Source organism: Mus musculus, chromosome 7 (assembly GCF_000001635.26).
Source record: "Mus musculus strain C57BL/6J chromosome 7, GRCm38.p6 C57BL/6J".
Taxonomy (NCBI): domain Eukaryota; kingdom Metazoa; phylum Chordata; class Mammalia; order Rodentia; family Muridae; genus Mus; species Mus musculus.
The window spans coordinates 27,531,259-27,553,234 of record NC_000073.6 but is presented as its reverse complement, the minus strand read 5'-3'; the positions used below and the strand labels follow the sequence as shown (position 1 = coordinate 27,553,234).

General features: G+C 49.9%; 1 protein-coding gene across 9 annotated transcripts; it reads left to right on the top strand.

Moving 5' to 3' along the window:
* The first annotated feature begins 5 nt into the window (after positions 1-5).
* Positions 6-21,868, top strand: Pld3 (phospholipase D family, member 3). 9 transcript variants are annotated; one of them, NM_011116.2, is made up of 14 exons: positions 17-237; positions 7,973-8,047; positions 10,331-10,491; positions 11,054-11,146; positions 11,247-11,321; positions 11,407-11,549; positions 11,967-12,150; positions 13,566-13,680; positions 13,758-13,885; positions 15,455-15,655; positions 17,307-17,446; positions 19,424-19,589; positions 20,561-20,660; positions 20,750-21,235. In NM_011116.2, the coding sequence occupies exons 4-14, from the start codon at positions 11,120-11,122 to the stop codon at positions 20,935-20,937; spliced, it is 1,467 nt and encodes a 488-aa protein (NP_035246.1). In that variant the 5' UTR covers positions 17-237; positions 7,973-8,047; positions 10,331-10,491; positions 11,054-11,119; the 3' UTR covers positions 20,938-21,235. The 9 variants fall into 9 exon arrangements, with proteins under 9 accessions (XP_006539709.1, NP_035246.1, NP_001304284.1 ...); NM_001317355.1 differs by lacking the exon at positions 7,973-8,047 and adding an exon at positions 4,142-4,225; XM_006539642.3 differs by having other exon boundaries at positions 20-237; positions 7,950-8,047; positions 20,750-21,868.
* Positions 21,869-21,976: the final 108 nt, after the last annotated feature.

Below are 21,976 nucleotides of genomic sequence, written 5' to 3'. Positions count from 1 at the left end.
GGAAGCCAGACTGCACCTTCCACCAGCCGCTCTAGCCCTCCTAGCCTCCAACCAGCAAGAGAGTGTGGGGCGGCGACCATCACATGACAACACAGAGCCTCGGTCGCGAAGAACGCCGCCAATCAGAAAGGATCAAGTCTAGCCCCCACCCTGCCCGCAGTCTAGCGCGACTGCGCCTGCGCACAGGTGGGCGGGAAGGCGGGGCTAGGTTCTGGAGTAGAAGACTCTGACGTGCAGGTACTGTGCGATCTGGTGCGCGACACCTTGGCTGCCCTCCCTGTGTCACCCTCTCGTCTATAATGCATCTCTTCTATATCGTCCTTGGCCCACTTAGGTGCCCTCATCCCTTCTCTTAAATCATACCCCACTTAAATCGTCACCACCCCTCCCCTTCTGACGCCATGACCTCTCTCACATCGCCCCCTCCTTTAAGAAGTAATTTTTGTTTTTTTGTTTGTTTACAATTAATTGAGTATCTGTGACTGCATTTACCCGAGGAGATCAGAAGATGTCTAATTCCCTGGATTTGTAGTTACGAATGGTTGTGAGCCATCCCATGTGAATGCTGGGTTTTCTAGTTCAGGTCCTTTGGAAGAGCAACAAGTGCTTTTAACTGCTGCACCATCTCTTCAGCACAAACATTGTCCTTTTTATTCATTTTCATTCCCCTTAAGCCCTGATTGGCCTTATATGCTCAGTTTTCTCTTTTTATGTGACAGGGTCTCCTTGTAACCTCAAAGTATGTCAGCTCAGACACGCCCCTGCTGTCCCCAGTGCTCCGCTGGTCACTCTTCCATCTTTGTTAGCACTGGGTACCTGTGCGGGAGATTAGCATTCAGTCACCAGTGCAACTCAGGCTGGCCTTGAATTTTAGATCCAATTGCTCAGCCTCCTGAGTGTGGGGATTGCAAGCACTGATGAGCCGGTCTCTCTGTCATCATTGTCTTAGTCACCCACACATCTCCTTCATGAAACCCCCATTTCCCCTAAATCTCTTCATACCAGTTATTCTTGTACTTCCTGTTTCCATCTCCCCTTAGATTACCCTCAAATCGCCCTGGTGTCTCCATCTCTCCACTAACACATCTGTATTCAGCATTACCCACAAGGAGCCACCCAGCCTTATAGCTTTCCCTCCTCTGTGGGTACACGTTTCACATATTTCCATGGTGTGGGATATTATATGGTATTCTATGGTATCCCAGGGTCCCAGCTTCACCCCTAAACCTGTGGGAAACCCAGGCCACCAAACCATGCCTCTCCAATTCCTGCTTTCCCATTTGTAAAATGCACAGTAGCCAACAGGTTTGTGTGTCTGTAAACCCAATGTCCAGGAGCTAAAGCAGGAGGATCTCTACCTCAGCCTCTGATACATTACAAGTTCAAGGCCAACCTGAGCTACACGAAACTGTCAAACAACAACAAAAGCGCATGGGGACACTACCAGGAAAATGTGAATTCTGAGCGTTTGTTCATTTGTTGGCTGAGCCTTGTGTAGCTTAGGCAGGCTTTGAATTCCATATGTAGCCATATGTGGTCTTGAATTCCTGATCCTCTTACCTCTGCCTATAGGTGTTTGTAAAAATGAATTATTATGTTTTAGCTAGCCTATATAAAAGATACACAGTCCTGGCATTTTGTTTACAAGCTGTAAACTTAAATTGGGCAGGTTTTGGAACTATTCTAACATACATCTCTGCCGCGAGTCTCTTGTACATCTCTGCCGTAAGTCTCTTGTTACGTGCTGTTTGAATCTTCCTGGGGTTGCTTTTGGGGTCTATTTCTCCTGGCCACATGTTCATGGTCCATCTCCAGTCCTGAAGGCCTCTTTCCTTGGGCTCCTTTATCCTTCCTTCCTTTTCCTACCCTGGCCTCTCCTCAGACCCCTCATTTTATCCTCAAGGCCTGCCTCTTTCTTCCTATTGCCCAATTGCAGGCTCTAGCCTTTTATTAACCAATTAGCTTTACATTGGGGAGCAGGGTTTATATAGCATCACATAGTGTAGCTGAGGGTCACCTTGTTGGGGGCAACCAGACCTTGGGAGCCAATATTTAGCATATGAATACATAACCCCCAACAGGCATTGGCCACCAAACCAACCCTAATTAACTTGTAACACAGTTAGTTTACTGTGGCATTGAGCTAATATTGTTACTTTGTTACTGACCACGTTGCCTTCAACTGGGACTGTCATCACTGTGTTGCACACTATGGGCCTGGGTAGATGGATCTGTGGGTAACATTTGATGTGCAAGCATTCGGACCTGCATTCGGATCCCCTGCATTCAGGTAAAAAGTCAGATTTGGTGGCTGGCACATATCCACCATCCATAGGTCTGAGGATGCAGAGATAGGAAAATCCTTGATTGATTGATTTATTATTTTTTAATGTTTGGCGTTGTATATATTTTTTAATGTGTATGGGTGTTTTGCACACATGGATGTCTGTGAACCACATGTGTGCTTGGTGACTGCAGAGGCTAGAAGAGGCATCCAGTGCCCTGAAACTACAATTATAGATAGTTGTGAGCCACCAGGTAGGTACTGGGAACTGAACCCAGGTCCTCTGCAAGAGCAGCCAGTACTTCTAATTGCTAAGCCATCTCTCCACCAGCAGATTCTTTGATCTCCCTGGCTAGCTAACCTTGTCAAGTCGGTGAGCTCCAAGTTCGGTAAGAGATGCTTCTTGGGGCTGGCGAGATGGCACAGTGGGTAAGAGCACTGACTGCTCTTCTGAAGGTCCTGAGTTCAAATCCTAGCAACCATATGGTGGCTCACAACCACCCATAATGAGATCTGATACCCTCTTCTGGTGTGTCTGAGGTCAGCTACAGTATACTCACATATAATAATAAATAAATCTTTAAAAAAAAAAAGAGATGCTGTCTCAAAAAAAGTAAAACACGAGTTAGGCATGGTGGCCTTGAAGAGACAGAGGCAGGGTCTGTGAGTGCTAAGGCACCATGGGATCCATAGCTATTGCTAGTTCCAGACAAGCCAGAGCTAGTGGGTAAGACCCTATCTCAAGATAACATTTATACTAATAGGTGAAGGATAGAGAGAAACGCTTGACCTCTGGCCTCCACACATGTGTACACAGGATCCTCACACATACATGAGCACATGCGCACGCGCGCGCACACACACACACACCACACACTGCACTATCCCCAAGCCTGGCACGCATTCATTATTCTAGATTGTCAGCATTCATTGACCCCGCACTGCACCTCAGCCATCCCACCCTAGGACCTCCGTGTTGCCATCAATCCTGCAACTTCGTGGTTATGGACCCAAAACGTGGCCTGGGACCTATGGGCAAGCTTGCTTCTGCCCTTAGTCCTTTTGTTTTGTTGGCTTGTGTGACCTTGGAGCCCCACAGTGAGAGCAGGCAGCCAGTGCTGTAGAAACTGAGAGGACTTGGGGAGGGGAGACTGTAGACTGGTTAGAACCAGTTCTCCCTGAACTTCTAGAATAGGGGTTGGGCATCAGGCAGAGACAGGAAACCAGGAACCTCTCTCTCCCCGTAGTCAAACCTCAGCAGTAACCTGGTCGCATGGCATACGTCCTTAATCCCAACATGAGGAAACTGAGATGTCTAGGAGTTCAACACCAGCCTGGTATACATAGGGAGTTCCAGGCCAGCCAAGACTGTATAGAGAGCAGGACCTTGTCTCAAAAAATCAAAACTCGGGTGGGTGGGTAAGGGGGACTTTTGGTATAGCATTGGAAATGTAAATGAGCTAAATACCTAATAAAAAAAAATGAAAAAAAAAAAAAAAAAATCAAAACTCCTGTAGTGAAGAGTCTTACGCAGTGATTAAGTTTTTATGCGATGTCTGTCTCATGTAGCACAGGCTGGCCTTGAACTTTGTGTGTAATTGGGGAGAATGACCTTGAACTTAGGGTCCTCCTGCCTCCAATTTCTTAGTGATGGCATTACAGATGTGGGCCAAACACATGGAGTGTGGCTCAGGAGTTTACTTTTGTTACATAGTGAGTTTGAGACCAGCCTGGGCTATGTGAGACCCTGTCTTGAGAAAAGAAAAGAAAAAAAAAAGTTTAAAGAAGAAAAGAAAATACAAGCTACTTGTTTACCATATTTCCTAAAGATTTATTGTGTGTTTAACACTTTGCCAGGCACTGGGGACAGATAAGTGGCCAGAACACAAAGACTCCTTGATCTTATGGGGTCTAGAGTCTAGTCGGCGTAAGAGACAATGAGTAAGTAAGTAAGTAAAGTATTGATGGATTGGGGGAGGGGGGCTGCAGAATACATGGTCAATTTGTAGTTTCAGAGTCTACTGTGAGGCCAGGCACCTGTAATCCCAGCCAGCCCTGAGGAGATGGCGATGACGGGGGATCTGGAGTTCAAGGTCATCCTCAGCTACGCAGTGAGTTCCAGGACAGCCAGGGCTACATAGAGAGACCAGAGAGATAGATAGATCCATACATACATACATACATACATACATACATGTGTGTGCGCGCACATGTGTTTATAGAGAGACATATACACGATATACATGTATATATATATGTGTGTGTGTGTGTGAATATATATATATATATATATATATATATATATATTCTCCCATGCACATATATATGTGGGATATATGTATATATGTTGTGATGCATACAAGAAATCCTAGCAGTCTAGAGACTGAAACAAGAGGATCAAGAATTCTAGGTTAGGGGCTGGCAAGATGGCTCAGTGGGTAAGAGCACTGACTACTCTTTCAAAGGTCCTGAGTTCAAATCCCAGCAGCTACATGGTGGCTCACAACAACCCGTAATGAGATTTGATGCCCTCTTCTGGCGCATCTGAAGACAGCTACAGTGTACTTATGTATAATAATAAATAAATCTTAAAAAAAAAAAAAAAAAGAATTCTAGGCTAACCTAAGATACATAGACCCTGTCTGACTAAAACAAAAAACAAAAAAGACTGTGTAGTTTTGTTGGTTTGAGGGGTTCTTGGATTTGTTTGTGTATGTGAAAGTGTTTGCATGTGTGTGTGCATGCTCAGAGGCCAAAGAAGGGCATCCACCTGTGGCCTTCTTTGCCATGGTCTCAGAGAATCTTGAGCTCAGCTAGGCAAGCCCAGCAACCCTGCTGTCTCTCCCTTTCTGGTATGAGGGTTACAGGTGCCACACCCAGCTTTTTATATGGTTGCTGAGGATTCGAACACAGATCCTCAGGCTTGGATAGCCAACTCACTCACCCACAGACCCTTCTCTCCAGGCCCTGATTTTGTTTTTGTTTAGTTTTGTTTTTCGGACAAGGCCTCATCCTGTAGTTCAGACTGGCCTGGGACGCCTGATCCTCCTGCCTCATCCTCCCAGGTGCTGGGATAACAGCATTTTGGAGCCTCTAGAATAAAGCCCATTCAGTGAGGCCAGCCGACATATTTACTTGCAGGAGGAGATGGGTGACCTGGGTACCAGGCTGTGCTGCTGGTTCTGTACCCAGGTGCTGGGCACAGGGCTGACTAAAACAGCATAGCCCTGACCCTATAGGGCTCACAGCTCTGAAGGAGTGAGGGAGAGCCAGCAACAGGCAGGGACAGCCCAGAGAGGTTGGGACTAAGATACAGGAAGCCCAGATAGAGAATTGGAGATTGAATGGGGAGGCATGAGGTAGAGGACCCAAAAGCTGAATGTGTAGTCTCTTTCTTTCTTTCTTTCTTTCTCTCTCTCTCTCTCTCTCTCTCTCTCTCTCTCTCTCTCTCCCTCTCTCTCTCTCTCTCTCTTTCTTTCTTTCGTTGGTTTTTTTTGAGACAGGGTTTCTCTGTGTAGCCCTGGCTGTCCTGGAATTCACTCTGTAGACCAGGCTGGCCTTGAACTCAGAAATCCACCTGCCTCTGCCTCCCAAGTGCTGGGACTAAAGGCGTGCGCCACCACGCCCAGCTGTGTCGTCTCTTTCAAGGAGCTGTGTGGCCGAGGTGTGAAGGGTGGTGAGCGAGTAAGCTCACGAGCGAGTAAGCTGCCCTGCTCCCTGGGGGAAGATCTGGTCCAAAATTAAAGGTAAAAGAAAAGGTTCCTGGAAAGGGAACAGATTTAGGAGAGATGCTAAGGAGAGCCAGATACATGGTGAATGGAAGGTCTGTGGGAACACAGTAGGCTATGAAACTTGCAGAGCTGGAGTTCAGAGATGAAGAGGAAACTTAAGGGTTCTTTGGAAAGTTAGTTGAATGGTATTTGCTGGGGCAAACATGTGAAGGAACGTACTGTTAAAGTGGACACAGGTGAAAGACTAAGGCAGACTCATGAAGGAACGTTTCACTGAAGCGGACACAGAAGAAAGGATGTTCTGCTAAAACAAGCATGTGAAAGGACATGTGATGAAGGAATCTTCGTTAAGGATATGCATGTCTCGGTCCACCTTACAGTGTGTAGTTGAGCTAGCCATAGAGAGAAATGCACCAAAAGACTCTGGGTGTGCTGCAGTTTCTTGCTGCTTCAAAGGACTCGGGCTCATTAGCAGAGTGATGTCAGCTGAGACAAACACACGTGCTGAGGCAAGACCCATGGAGGACATGTGATGTGTGGAGGATATAAGTAGGACTCGATGGACAGTGACCGAGGCTGAGCTTGGCTCGATTATAGAGCTAGCTGTTGGTCTCTCGTGATCTTCGCTTCCCTGAGACAGGCACAGCCTAGTGCTTCTCCTGTCCCTCTTGCTGACTTGAGCCGAGGCTGAAGCCTGGCTGTCTCTGCTAGGTAGTGCCACCGATGCTGAATCGTGTTTGCTATCCCAACTCTACCGAACCGGACTGCTGGTGTATCTGTGAGGTGTTTGCTAGTGGATGGAGCTGCTGCTGCTGCTGCTGCCTGCTCATCTATGATCTGAACTGTTGATTTCCAGACAACACAGACAGGAGTTGCTCCAAAGAACCTTTCTAAACAGGCCCACTTCCCCACTGTCCCCACCCCATCTTTTCTTTCCCACTACCTCTGGTGGGTGGTGGGCTAGAAGGGAGGCTAAAGTGTTTAAGAACCATCATTAAAAATAGGTTTTGAAAAAAATTAAAGTTACAAGGGGACATAGAGAACTAGAGACGGGGCTGGAGAGATGGCTCAGTGGTTAAGAGCATCAACTGCTCTTCTGAAGGTCCTGAGTTCAAATCCCAGCAACCACATGGTGGCTCACAACCTTCCGTAATGAGATCTGATATCCTCTTCTGGTGCATCTGAAGACAGCTACAGTGTACTTAGATATAATAATAAATAATATATAAAAAAAAGAGAGAACTAGAGACAAGGATTCAGAATCAGAGAGGGGAACTAAAACTATAGTAGTAGGTAGTTTCCATAGGACCCAGGTCCCTATGGGACATTGTAACTTTAATTTTTCAAAGCCTACTTTTAATGATGGTTCTTAAATGCTCTAACCTCCCTTGTAGCCCACCACCCACCAAATGTAGTGGAAAAGAAAGGACATGGGGGAAGTGGACCTGTTTAGAAATGGTTCTTTGGAGCAACTCCCATCTCTGTTGTCAGGAGGAAATCAGCAGCTCAGTTCACAGGTCAGCAGCGGCAGCTTGATTCCCTTGCAAACTCTCCACAGGAACTATGTCTTAAAAAACAACAACAAGCCAGGCAGTGTGGCACGTGCCTTTAATCCCAGCAATTGGGAGTCAGAGGCAGGCAGATTTCTGAGTTCCAGGACAGCCAGGGCTAAACAGAGAAACCCTGTCTCGAAAAACCAAAAAACCAACAACAACAACAAAGCAAAATAAACCAACCAAACAAACAAAGACTGCTGGCTGCTTTTCCAGAGGACTGGGCTTTAATTCCTAGCACCCACATGGCAGTTCACACCTGTCTGTAAGTCCAGTTCTAAGAAGTGCCCTCTTCTGCCCTCTTCTAGGCTCCTTGGGCACAGACACACATGTAGGCTAAACACCCATACGGATGAAATATTTTTTTTAAACCCCATCCAGTTTTGTTTCCTCCTTGTCTGCAGGCTGTGATGTCACACCTGAACACAGACAGGCCCACAGGCTGAGGAACCGGAAGCTGTTCTGTGGGCAGGAAGAAGGTATGTTTCCTGGCTGCGGTGCACCCCATATATAAGTGAAACCGAGCAAGAGGATTGGTCGTAGTGGTCGTGCTGGAGCCTGATGAAGGAACTGGGGCCTTGGGAATGCCTGCAGAGAGGTGGCATGGCCATGGAACAATGCCCATGGCTGGCTACCTCCTTCATATTGTCCTGACCCCTGAAACCCAAGGACGGGTCAGACTCCTGCTCCAGCTGAGGCTGCAGGTCTTAGGGGGAAAGGAATGGGGGAAACGGACACCCCAAGTGGGAGCCTGAGCCAAATCACAGCTTAGTTATCATAGACAGGATGAGCCTTTGGATCGGCTCCAAGAATAAAGGTTTTTGTCTGTGAGCTTGATGGCCTGAATCCCATCTGCTGATCCTACCTGGTAAAAAGAGAATCGACGCTTATAGATTGCCCTCTGATGTCCAAATGACACACACAGAATACGTGTAATAAAAATTGTAAAGACATTAAAAATAGTATTTAAAATAATTTAACAGTTAGTTGTTTTTGAGATACAGGGTCTATGTGGCCTAGGCTGGAGTCAGATTCCATCAGTCCTCTTGCCTCAAACTAGCGAGTGCTGAAATAACTAGAGGGTGCCACCATGCCCTGCTAAATTAATTTTTAAAAAGATTTATTTATGCCTAGCCATGGTGATACATGCCTTTAATCCCAGCACTCAGGAGCCAGCCAGAGGTAGGCAGATCTTTGAGTTCAAGAGACTAGGCTAGCTTAGTCTACAGAGTGAGTTCCAGGACAGCCAGGGCTCCAGAGAGAAATACTGCCAACAAAACCAGGAGTGTGTGTGTGTGTGTGTGTGTGTGTGTGTGAGTGTGTGCTGTATTAGGGCATTGGATTCTCAGGAACTAGAGTTTACAGGTTGTGTGGACTTATTCTGTGGTGGCTGGCTGAGAACCCAACTCAGCCCCACTGGAAGAGCAGTTACGTGCTGTCTCAAACTCTTTGTAGCTGAATTTTATGACCTTGAACTCCTGATAAATCCCTGCCTTCACCTCCAGGGAGCTAAGATGACAGACTAGTGCCAGCACGCTCTATTTCCAGCTTCATATTCTTCCAAGAAAACATCTCTCATCAAAGCCTTCAGGAATAATGAGAGTCAACCCAGTCTCTCCTCCCCTCCCCCACCCTGTAGTTCACCCACTCTAAGGCTGCTATCTTCTGCTTCTGTGAGATCCTTTCAGAAGCCTCAGTTAACCTCCGTCCTTGTCCTTACCTGCTGGATCCTGGTTTTTGGTTTTCTTTTCTGAGACAGCCTCAGTGCAGCCCAGGCTGGCCTGGACCTCATCGATATCCTCCTGCCTCAGTCTCCCTGGTTATACAGGAAGAGGGGCTCTATATAATAACAGCATTTGGGAGACTGAGACAGGATTGTTCAAAGGCCAGCCTGGGCCATAGTATGAGACCTTGGGGAACTACCCACCCAAAAAAAGTTAATAATAAAAAAGCAGGCTGGGGATGTGGCCCCCTTGGTAGGGCCTTTGCAAAACCGTCAATCTAGGTGGATAACACACACACAAACCAAGAGAGCCATCCCTAAAGGCAGCAAAGGGCTGTTTATGCTGCTCAGTAGCAATGCAAGCTCTGTACTTCCTCTGTGATTCGGATAGGCTAAGGGGAGAGTCATGAGAAGGACCACCTGTTATTTGTCTAACTTTAAATCCGTACAGTACATCAGCCCGGGCTATAGGAGATCCTGTCTCATAAGACCTAAATAAATAAGTAGCATACTTTAAAGAAAAAAAAAAAATCCTGCTTGGATAGAATATGAGATCCAGAAGCCTTGGATTTTCCTTTTTAAATTTTAATCTCTAAAAATAAAAATTGACTTAAAGGAAATATCGTCATCCCAGCAAACTACCAGAAAACCCACCACCCCCATGGCCAGCCGTCCCCGATTGTTCTCCCATCCCATTGCGTGGGCTGTCTTCTCCTGAGCTTGCCCTTCTCTTTCAGTTACATTATTCAATCTTGATCTCCCTATATTATCTTCAAGCGCCTTCAAGATTAATCTTAGGATTTATCACTAAAGAGTCCGTGGTATAAAAATTCACATTTGGTTCCAGGACAGCCAGGGCTATACAGAGAAACCCTGTCTCGAAAAACCAACAACAACAAAAATTCACATTTGTAGATCAGAGAAGGGATAAGAATTCCCTTTTCTCTGTGACTTCTCGGTCCCTTTTGGGAGGGTGGGGGAGAAATGAGGAAACTGGGGTGGCTATGGCGAAGCTGAGCTCCTCTCTACCCCAAACCAGGTTGCTCAGGACCACCCCTTTCCCGGTTCGAGGGGAGTCAGCCGACGCGCGCGCACTGCGCAGACTCCTCGCTGCAGTGGGCGTGATCCGTGGAGGTCCCGCCCCTACTCAGCTGCTCAGACAGAAGCTGGAGCCCCACCGAAGTAGCAGCCAACGTCTGAGTAAGGCCGGTGTTGTTTTAGGGTGTGGGGGCTGCGGTGCGGGACGGGGGGTAGGATTGGGAGGCTGCGGTGGCCCTGGGGTATGAGCCTCAGATGTCTGGTCAGGTAGGTACCTGGGACTGGGCAGACGCTCCACCTGGAACATTCCGTGAGTCATCCAAGACTGAGAAAAACCAGGCACAGAGATTCGGGGCTCCCCTGGCCCCCAGCCGGGACTGTCTTTGTGAAATTACTTAGATTCGAGCTCAGCAGGCAACAAAAAGGGGTTCTGATAGGGAGTAACGTGGGTGCTAATGACGGACATGCTGGACGCTTTGAAAGGCAACACGGGAGTGAAAAAAAAAAGCAGAGGCGTTGGACCTCGAGGGATTTCAACATCCCAGCTGACCAGCAACCAGTTTCTTCCTTTTGGGGTGATGGTCATAGGGCTAAGGGCCCACTTGATAATGGGAGAAGAAAGAGGCTTTTAGTAGATCTCATAAACCCAAAGATATCCACTTTTTTTTTGATGCCCCTTAAAAGCCCAGAACACCCACACAGTGCCTGCTTTTTGTTTCCCCAGTTTCCAGTCCCTGACACACCCACCTAGCCACCTTCGTTCTGCAGAGTCCCCCAGCGGCCAGGCAATATGAAGCCCAAACTGATGTACCAGGAGGTAGGAGGATGGGATGCTTAGTGGGGGGGGGGGGGGTATTGAAGGGTAGGAAACCACCAAACCACTCTATTCCACTCCGCCATCATCCCTGATCCCACAGCTGAAGGTGCCTGTTGAGGAGCCTGCGGGAGAACTGCCCTTGAATGAAATCGAGGCATGGAAGGCAGCAGAGAAGGTAGGAGTACGCTGCTCCACTTGAACTATCTCAAACTGTTGGGACCACCTTGTATAGGCTGACAGCTTCCTGCCCCACTCCACAGAAAGCCCGCTGGGTCCTCCTGGTCCTGATCCTGGCGGTAGTGGGCTTCGGTGCCCTGATGACTCAGCTGTTTCTATGGGAATACGGGGACTTACATCTATTTGGACCAAATCAGCGCCCAGCCCCCTGCTATGACCCCTGCGAGTAAGTGAAAGGCAGCTGGATTGTGCGTGGGAGGGTCCTGCCAGCCCAGGGACACTTAAGCCTGCGAGAGCACCCGGTGCTTTGCTGCAGGCAGTGCTGTGACGAGGGGATTGTGGGTGCCCACATCCGTGCCCACTCTACCCCCTCCTTTCGGTTTCCATGGCAGCCACAGCGTCATCATCCTTTATACAGGTCTGTGAACACATGGGCACTGTATCCCATCTACATCTGTGGATACACACACGCACACACGCGCGTGCACACACACACACATACACACACCTCCCACACCTCTAGACAGACCAGTGAGATACACAACCAACCTTCTCTCTACATCTGGAGACCTGCAGAGTTCTTCTTTCTCAACCTATCCTCTCTGGCCCTCTGTGACTGACAGATATCCCTCTATACCTTCAGGGCGGTGCTGGTGGAGAGCATTCCTGAGGGTCTGGAGTTTCCCAATGCCACCACGAGCAACCCCTCCACTAGCCAGGCCTGGTTGGGCCTCCTTGCCGGTGCTCACAGCAGCCTGGACATCGCATCCTTCTACTGGACCCTCACAAATAATGACACCCACACGCAAGAGCCCTCTGCCCAGCAGGTACCTGGAAGCCTCTCTTCTCACCCAGCTCCCCACCCACCCCCATGGCTGTGGGAATGGTGGCAGTGGGGGGGAGGGGGAGGGGCTCCTGCCAACCTGGAGACAGGTGGACGCAGGTGTTCAGTAACAGCTGTCTTCACACACACTTCTGAAGTAAGGGTGACGTTTTTGTGTCCTGGTTATCTGGAAGTCTCTGAGTGTCAAGGACTTTGGTTATGATGAGTTAGATTTACAGATATCACCTTGAATCCCTCACACAAAGAAGGAACAAGTTGTAGCCCAGCCCAAGCCAGGCTGTGTGTGACCTTAGGCAAGTTCCCTCCCCTCCCAGGCTTCCTGCCACCTTATCTGAAAACTGCAAACAGCACCTGCCCCACTGCTGGGCTCCTGTGAGGATGCCATGGGTTAATCTGCAGATTTAGTCAGTGCCCGGCACAGACTCCACCCTTTCTGAATGTTTACTGTTGCTGGTCAGCAGTGGTCCACACCTTTAATCCCAGCAATGGGGAGACAGAGGCAGGCAGATCTTTGTGAGGTCCAGGCCAGCCTGGTTCACAGAGCGTGTTCCAGAACAGCCAGGGACACACAGAAACCCTGCCTTGAAATTCCAAAGAAAAAAACAGGAAAGGCAAGGCAAGGCAAGGCAAGGCAAGGCAAGGCGATTAAGCTTGGTATGAGGGCGCTCATCTGAAATCCCAACATTTTGGAAGCTGAAGGGTTGTGGAGGAGCAAATATAAAGTTCCAGGCTATTCCGAGCCACATAGCAAGACCTTTCACAAGCAGGCAACACACACGCGCCCACACACATACAAAGTTGCACATGTATACACACACACACACACACACACACACACTGCATAAGCTCACACCTCTTCTAGGCTCCCATTAAAGTACATCAAAGCACAGATACAAGCTGGGCCCTGTGCTGCAGGGTGATAGATAGTCCCAGCTACTCAGAGGCTGAGGGAGGAGAGTCTCAAGTTCAAGTCTTGCTGCAGCTACAAATCGAGTTTGTCATCAGCCCGAGCAATATAAGGAGACCTTGTGTTAAATAGAAAGCAGATGGCTGGCTCGGCAGGTAAAATTGCTTGCCTGAGTTTAATCCCAGGAACCCACAGTAGGAAAGAACTGACTCCTGAGTGTTGTCCTCTGATGTCCACGTGCACGTGTATGCACACACACATATACTCACACGCACATAAATAAAACCTTTATTAAAAGGGAGAGTGTATCTGAGTTCCATCCCCAGCACCACACGCACATGCACACACACACAAAGAAAGGTGAAGGGGTTTAGTATTGTGATCTAGGCGTCCTCTAGTGTAAGGTGAAGCCTGTTCATTCTTAGGGGGCGCCCGTGGGGGTGATATTAGAGCTCCGGCTAGCCCAGCCCCTCAGCAGCTGTCTCCCACAGGGTGAAGAGGTTCTTCAGCAGCTTCAGGCACTGGCACCTCGAGGTGTAAAGGTTCGCATCGCTGTGAGCAAACCCAATGGGCCTCTGGCTGATCTGCAGTCTCTGCTACAGAGTGGTAAGTTGGCAACAGCAGGGTGGGCAGGCCTGGGGCTGCCCAAGCTGGCCCCTGACTGCCGCCCCCGTTGACCACAGGTGCCCAGGTCCGCATGGTGGACATGCAGAAGCTGACTCATGGTGTCCTGCACACCAAGTTCTGGGTGGTGGATCAGACCCACTTCTACCTGGGCAGTGCCAACATGGACTGGCGGTCGCTGACCCAGGTCTGTATGTCCCCTGCCCGCATTCCTTGCCTCCTCCTGAACTTCCCTTTGTATCCCTGCAGTTCGGTCCTCAACTGCCTTGTTCCTGCTGCAGCTAGATTTCCCCCTGGGTCCTGTTAGCAGCTACCCAGACACAGAGTATTCAAGGTCCTGCCCACTTACCTGGCCCTCATTGTACATTTCTTATGTGTATTTGAAGCCCATCTTTTACCTCAGGGACTCTGGGAAGATGGGATGACAGGTAGGTTTCCTGAATATGCAATTCAGTGTGGAGCCTGGCCTGTCATCAGGCTGCCACATCTCAGAGAGCTCCCGGGCCATGATAGGGAAGAAATGGGCAGAAGACTGGGTTGAGATAACAGTACAGCCTGCAGCAGGGATGTGGGTGATGGGTAGGGTGTGGGTTCAGGCAAAGATAGAAGATGTAGGGAGGGATGGGATGGGGGGAATATAAGAGGGGTGGTTAAGGACGGGATTAGAAAGTAAAGGCAGAGAATGTAGAGTGGGAAGAGGGAATAGAGGATTCAACTGGGATGGAGGTACTGAGAGTGAGCAGGGCCAGGATGGGGGTGTAAGTTGATAGAGGATCAAAGTTGAGATGGAATGAAGATGTAAGGGGGAGGGGGGGTGTAGGCAAGAGCTTGGAAGTGAGGTTGGAAGCTGGCAAGGGCAGAGGGGTCAAGGATAGAATGGGGAGGTTGACGCGGAAGATCTAGGGTGGAATAAGCAGCCACAAACAGAGCTCAGGGCTGGAGTAGGGGGACACGGTGGGCTGACTGTAGCAGCCCAAAGGAGACATCTGATCCAACATGGGGCCTCAAGGGAGAGTCCCCAAAGGACATGGTTTATCTGCCAGAAGCTTTAGCAGGTACTAGCACAGGGGGGACCAACTCCAGCAGTGCTGTGAAGAAAAGAATGTGACCCTAATTTACCCCAATAAATACTTCCCTAGACTCCTAGACTCGACAACGATATGCTGAAGACACAGTCTTCCTGTGTGCCTGTCTTGCCACCCAGTGGGGATACCTAGCTTAATCTGAAGATCCAACACCTGAGACTGAGCCGGAGCTGGCACAGGGCACAGGGCATAGGAAACACACAGCTCACGGGACCTGGTACTGCGGGCCTCCTGTCCTCCCAAATCTTTAGGAGTCCGAGGCCAGATGATTAAAAGTCCAAGGCCAGCCAGAAGAACTCAGTGAGAGCTTGTCTGATTTAAAGGGTAGGGGCTGTATGTGCCTCGTAGTATAGGACCTGCTTAGAGTCCCCTAGTGAGACTCTGGGCTGTGGCTCAATGGCAGTGCACCTTACTGGGGTAAAGCCCTAGTTTCAATACTCAGTAGCGCAAAGCCCCTGGACCTTTGCAGTGACTGAATGTCTCTTCCAAACGTAAGTTAGGTTTATAGCCGTACGTTTAAGTTCTAGGATGTAAGCTCTTCAGAGTGGAGGTGCAGGGAGGACTGAGGGACGGAGAAAGGAGCTGCCTGGTGGAGTGGATAGGACGGGAACACCCCTGCCCTCTGTGAGCACCGGGCCAGCATGCCCAGGCTCAGCACTGTTCTTCCTCAGGTCAAGGAGCTGGGCGTGGTCATGTACAACTGCAGCTGCCTCGCCCGGGACCTCACCAAGATCTTTGAAGCCTATTGGTTCCTGGGCCAGGCAGGTAGCTCCATCCCATCAACCTGGCCGCGGTCCTTTGACACCCGATATAATCAAGAAACACCAATGGAGATCTGCCTCAATGGCACCCCAGCTCTGGCCTACCTAGCGGTAAGTTGGGGAAGATGGGGCCTCACGCTGTCGCTTTTGGCCATACGGCATCACTTGCGGCCTCCGTCTAGCCGGCCTGTTGATTGTCAGGGAGGGAGCCTGAAGTTCACTCTTAGTCAGTCTGCTTCCTCAAAAGCCTGGGCTGTGTCTCAAGGTCCTTCAGCATCGGATTAGTCTGGAAAACGGATATCCAGGCATTTCCAACCTCTGTGTGAGGTGCACGTGGGCTCAGCTCCTCCCTGCCCTTGGCGATGTCTAATACAGCCATGGGTAGCTCTTCTTGTGTGTTCCTGAACTTAGTCTGAGACAGTGTCTCATGCATCCCATGCTGGCCTTGAATTATATACCCGAGTATGGCCTCAAACAATTTCAAAGGGGTTTTTGTCCTTTGTTTTGTTTGTCTTGGGTCTCACAATGTAGCTCTGGCTACTCTGGAACTCAGGAAGTCCATCTGCCTTTGCCACCTGAGTGTTGGAATTAAAAGTATGACCCAGCATTCCAAGTCGTCTTTTTTTTTTTTCTCCAAAATGTATTTATTGGCCATGCCTGGTAGTACACACTTTGAATTCCAACACTCAGAAGGATGGGGCAGGAGGATCTCTGTGAGTTCAAGGTCAGCCTGGTCTATATAGCAAAGTACAAGGTAACCCGGCCTCTCTCGAGAGATCCTGGAGTGTGTGCCAGGCACTGTGGAAGCATGATATTTGGTGCCCTTTGTAACCAGTCTTTCGTAGAGATGAGTGCTTCCTCCTTCCGTGGCTACTTCTACTTTTAGAGTTGCAGTTCCTCAGGGACCGGAGCAAAGGGACTCTTGTGACCCCTGACACATGAGGGGTTGTCTGGTCAGGGCTGACGTGACAGAAAAGTGTGAATACAGCAAAGGTCTCCACCAGTTGCCTGGAGGACTCCCTAGAACCCTGTCCCTAGCCAGGTGAAGTGGGACATGTCTGTAACTCTAGCACTAGAGGGAGTGGAGGCAGGGGGATCAGGAGTTCCAGGTCACTTTGGCTACACGGTGAGTTAGAGACCAAACTGGACTACGTGAGATCCTGTCTCCAGTAAAACCAAACAGCCACCCAGCCTTGCTGTGGAAGCATGAGGACCTGAGTTCAAATCCCCAGAGCCGACGTGAAGCCTGGTCTAATGGTGCATGTCTACAATCCCAGCACCCCGGGCATGGCGGCAGACAGAGATTTGCCTCAGACAAGATGAGAAGCAAGGGTCAACACTCAAGGGTGTCCTCTGACTTCCTCCCACACTCTGTGGCACGTGTGTAACATGCGTGCACACGTTTATCATACATGCTGTACATCATACATAGGCATACATCAAGAGAGAAGAAAAGAATTTGCATTTTAAACGAGTCTCCAAGTAACAGAGTGCCCCTATTGCTGCTGGATCAGGAACCACCCAAGAGTATGAATTCTGGAGCCAAGCAGTCAATCCATGCTGCACTGATTGCTGTGTGACCTTAAGCAAGTAGCTTACCCTTTCTGAGCCTGTCCCTCACTTGCAAAACAGATAGAGTAAATATCCTTCCCTTTCATGGAGGCTGTTTTTAGTGAACACCATAGGGCCTGCCTGCTTCATGGTGAATTATCCTCACTTGGAATCCACTGTGACACTGCCTATAACTGTCCCCTCATCTCAGAGTGCACCCCCACCACTGTGTCCAAGTGGCCGCACCCCAGACCTGAAGGCTCTGCTCAACGTGGTGGACAGTGCCCGAAGCTTCATCTACATTGCGGTTATGAACTACCTGCCCACCATGGAGTTCTCTCATCCACGCAGGTACTCTGGGAAGGGGCAGGACTTGGATGGGGAACCCCTGTGAGGGGAGGGCTGAGGGGGCTCTGACAGCAAGCAGGGGGTCCCAGGCAGGACAGCAGATACAAGGGAAGGTATGGAGACAAGGGCTGTACTCAGTGACAGAGCTCTTGCTTAAAATACTAGAGGCTCCAGGCTCAGTTGCTAATGTCACCAAAAAGGGGCGGGGCAAGGGATGGTTGAATGTGGGGTCAGAAGATAAGATAGGAAGGCCGGGTGGGTAAAGTGCTTGCTATGCCATTGTGAGGACCTGAATTTGGACCTCCAGCACCTCAGAAAAATGGTAGGCATGGCCAACACAGGGAAACAGAGACAAATGGATCCCAAAGCTCACTCACTGGCCAGCCACCCTTTCTGACTTGGGTCATTCCATGGTCCACATTCAACAATAGACCGTCTTGAAAAATAAGGTCGATTGGGGCTGAAGAGATAGACGGCTTACTAGTTAAGAATGGTTGTTGCCTGGTTTGTTGCCCAAATCCTACGTTAGTTACTAACACTCATGCCAGGTGGCTCAAACACACATGCATGCACGTGCACTTACACACATCCCACACACACAGACACACACATGCACATAAGCACGCATGCACGCACACACGCCCCCACACACATAGACTCACACACACTCATGCACATAAGCACACATACACACACACACACACACATAGACTCACACACACTCATGCACATAAGCACACATACACACACACACACATAGACTCACACACACTCATGCACATAAGCACACATACACACACACATAGACTCACACACACTCATGCACATAAGCACACATACACACACACACACACAGACTCACACACACTCATGCACATAAGCACACAGACACACACACACACACACATAGACTCACACACACTCATGCACATAAGCACACAGACACACACACACACACGCACGTGTATGAGATGAGAGGAAATCAGGCGTGGTTGTGCACACCTGTAACCCCATCCTTTGACGGAGGGCTGAGGCGGGATGATGGAGACCAGCCTTGGTTACCAAGTGAAACCTTTTCAAAACAAATCAAACGATGGGAGATGAGTTTTGGGGTACCCAAATGGTAGCCAGAAACAGGAACTGAGGAAAATGGAAGCAGAGGGCTTGGAAGTCAGGGCTGGGGACCTCTGGAGGATAAGTGCATCTTTTGGGGCTGGAGAGGTGGTTCAGAAGTAAGAGGACTTGCTGCTCTTTCAGAGCTTCCCAGGGCCGGGGCAAGTGGTTCACAACCATCTCTAACTCTATCCCCAGGCTGGGCAGTGGTGGCGCACGCCTTTAATCCCAGCACTCGGGAGGCAGAGGCAGGTGGATTTCTGAGTTCGAGGCCAGCCTGGTCTACAGAGTGAGTTCCAGGACAGCCAGGGCTACACAGAGAAACCCTGTCTCGAAACAAGCAAACAAACAAAACTCTATCCCCAGGTGATCCTGATGCCTTTGTCTCGTGGGGGCATTAGTATTCACATGGACACACATAGTTAAAACAATATTAAATTCTTTTTTTTTTTTTTTTTTTTTTTTTTTTTTTTGTATTTTTGAAACAGGGTTTCTCTGTGTAGCCCTGGCTGTCCTGGAACTCACTCTGTAGACCAGGCTGACCTCGAACTCAGAAATCTGCCTGCCTCTGCCTCCCGAGTGCTGGGATTAAAGGCATGCGCTACCACACCTGGCAATATTAATTCTTTTTTAAAAAGTACATCTTTTTAAAATTAATAAGAAAAAGCCAGGTAGTGGTGACACATGCTTTTAATCCCAGCACTCAGGAGGCAGAAGAAGATGGATCTCTGTAGAATTTGAGGCCAGCCAGAACAAAATCCAGGGCAGCCAGGCCGATGCAGAGAAACCCTGTCTCAAAAGAAACAAAACAAAGATATCAGAAAGACCTGCCTCTTTCCCCCGAACCCCTCCCCTGTTGCCCCTCAGGTTCTGGCCAGCGATCGATGATGGGCTGAGACGGGCTGCGTATGAACGAGGCGTCAAAGTGCGCCTGCTCATCAGCTGCTGGGGACACTCTGATCCATCGATGCGGTCCTTCCTGCTCTCCCTGGCTGCACTTCATGACAACCATACTCACTCCGACATCCAGGTGGTAAGCACCCATCCCAGAGTGCCCTTCTCCACTGTCCTGGGAACACACCCACATGAACCATAAATGTTACAGCAAGGATGCCCCAGAGTATGCAGCCGTGAGGAGAAACTGAGTCATGGCTGGGATGTGGGGCGGGGTACAGACAGAGGTTTATCATTGAGGTGGGGAGTCACAGGCAGGCAGAGGGGTGGGGTAGGGTGAGATTGACACAGAGAAAGCACCTACCATACACTGGTGTTTAAGAAAGACCTTCTGGGCCCGGCAATGGTGGCGCACGCCTCTAATCCCAGCACTTGGGAGGCAGAGGCAGGCAGATTTCTGAGTTCGAGGCCAGCCTGGTCTACAGAGTGAGTTCCAGGACAGCCAGGGCTATATAGAGAAACCCTGTCTTGAACCCCTCCCCCCAAAAAAAAAGAAAGAAAGAAAGACTTTCTGGAACTGGAGAGATGGCTCGGAGGTTAAGAACACTGGCTGCTCTTCCAGGGAACCAGATTTCGGCTCTCAGCACCCCATGTCTGAAAGTCACAGCTGCCGGTCAATCCCACTCAAAGGAGTCCCATGTCCTCCCCTGGCCCCTGTGAGCACGAGTGCGTGCACACATTCTCCCCACCCCTGCCCCCTACACATAAATTTAACATTTTTAAAAATAAAACAGAAGGGAGAGAGACAGAAGCAGAAACAGACTTTCTCTAGAAACAGGGCCATCAGAGATGAGATTTCAGGGTGGAACAAGCGAATAAGAGCCGTTGCAGCAGGTCTGGATCCTCACCCCCCACCCCGCCTCAGCTCGTGTTCACCGAGGCCCAGCTGCCCTGGGACCTATTTTGGTCCCAGGATCCACCCTTCCCAGAGAAGCAGCCAAGTGCCTTTTGGAGATACCATTCACATGCCATCCTACCATCCCAGGACTTCTCAGAGACACCCCACCTGCACCTTGAGCCCCCACCTCACCATCCTCCTCTCCCCTGCAGAAACTGTTTGTGGTCCCTACGGATGAGTCCCAGGCCCGAATCCCCTATGCCCGTGTCAACCACAACAAGTACATGGTGACTGAACGTGCCTCATACATTGGTAAGTGCCCCCAGTACCATATCAAAGGAAAGGCCTGGGCACTAGGGTCTGGCCACCCATCAGACCCTCACTCCACCCCTTGCTCCCAGGAACCTCCAACTGGTCTGGAAGCTACTTCACGGAGACAGCAGGCACCTCCCTGCTGGTGACACAGAACGGGCATGGTGGCTTGCGCAGTCAGCTGGAGGCTGTTTTCCTGAGAGACTGGGAATCCCCATACAGCCACGATCTCGACACCTCAGCCAACAGTGTGGGCAATGCCTGCCGCCTGCTTTGAGGCTCAGCCCGACGGACAGGTCAAAGCCTTCCAGGCCTCCTTGGACTCAGCTCTGGGTCCTGGTTACTGTCCCCATGCCCTTGCCTCTGTCTATCCCGTGTGGCTCTGTACTCTCCACTATACTCCTGCTGCTACCTCCACCGCCACTGGCCTGACACTCTGGCCCCTGTGGACCTAGCAGAGCTGGGGATTGGGCCCCAAAGAAGTGGGGGTGCATGCTGGGCCCAGACCTTTGGCCCACCCCCAAAGGGCCAAGATTATAAGTAAATAATTGTCTGTATAGCCTGTGCTTAACTGAGTGGTATGAGATGGTATGTTTGTTAGGGGGGAGGGGGTATGGACTTCTGCTGGTGACAGCATGCAGTGCGCACGAAGGCTGGCGTGGGCTGGGCATGCAGTGTGTGACCGCACTGGCAAGCATGGGCTGAGCATGCGTAGAACCAGCATGTTTGTACCGAGTATGCTCCACAGAGCAGTGCGGGTAGAACCACTGCTGAATGCCATTTACGGCCGTTGGGGATGGGAATGGGAGGTGGGTGGGTGGGGGTGGGGGTGGGGGGGAATGAGGGCGGGGCCAAGTGGCAGCTGGACTAACATATCTGAACACCGGAGCATGTGCGTATGTGAACAACACAGCATGTGCGAAGTCTGAATTTATTCCTACCAGTGTGTTTACACTTAACATGTCCAGAGCATGAGCGAGCGAGCGCATGGCCTGTCCATCACAGACATAGAGGACGAAGCCAGAGGTCCTTGTCCAACATGTGAACATCCTAAGGGTAGATTCCCAAGGAGCCAGGCCCTTGCCTCATCCCATCTCCCCTACAACCCCTGTGTTACAAGGTCTCATCATAAGCCCAAACTGGTCTTGACCTTGTAATTCTCCTGCCTCAGTCTCCTGAGTGCTTAGAATTACAAACCCACTGCCCCATACCAGGTTTAATTTAGTGTATATAGAGCACAGGTTACTGTGCCCTGCGCAGCTTTTCCCTGCCACTGACTGAGCCTCTGGGTTCAGCCAGTGGCCAACCAGTCACAG

Excerpts from the sequence above, each read along its gene's own strand:
- Pld3 (XM_006539643.3), top strand. The coding sequence starts at position 11,120 with ATGAAGCCCAAACTGATGTACCAGGAG. Across the intron at positions 17,447-19,423 it reads GAGTTCTCTCATCCACGCAG|GTTCTGGCCAGCGATCGATG; the intron begins GTACTCTGGGAA and ends GTTGCCCCTCAG. Across the intron at positions 19,590-20,560 it reads CTCACTCCGACATCCAGGTG|AAACTGTTTGTGGTCCCTAC; the intron begins GTAAGCACCCAT and ends TCTCCCCTGCAG.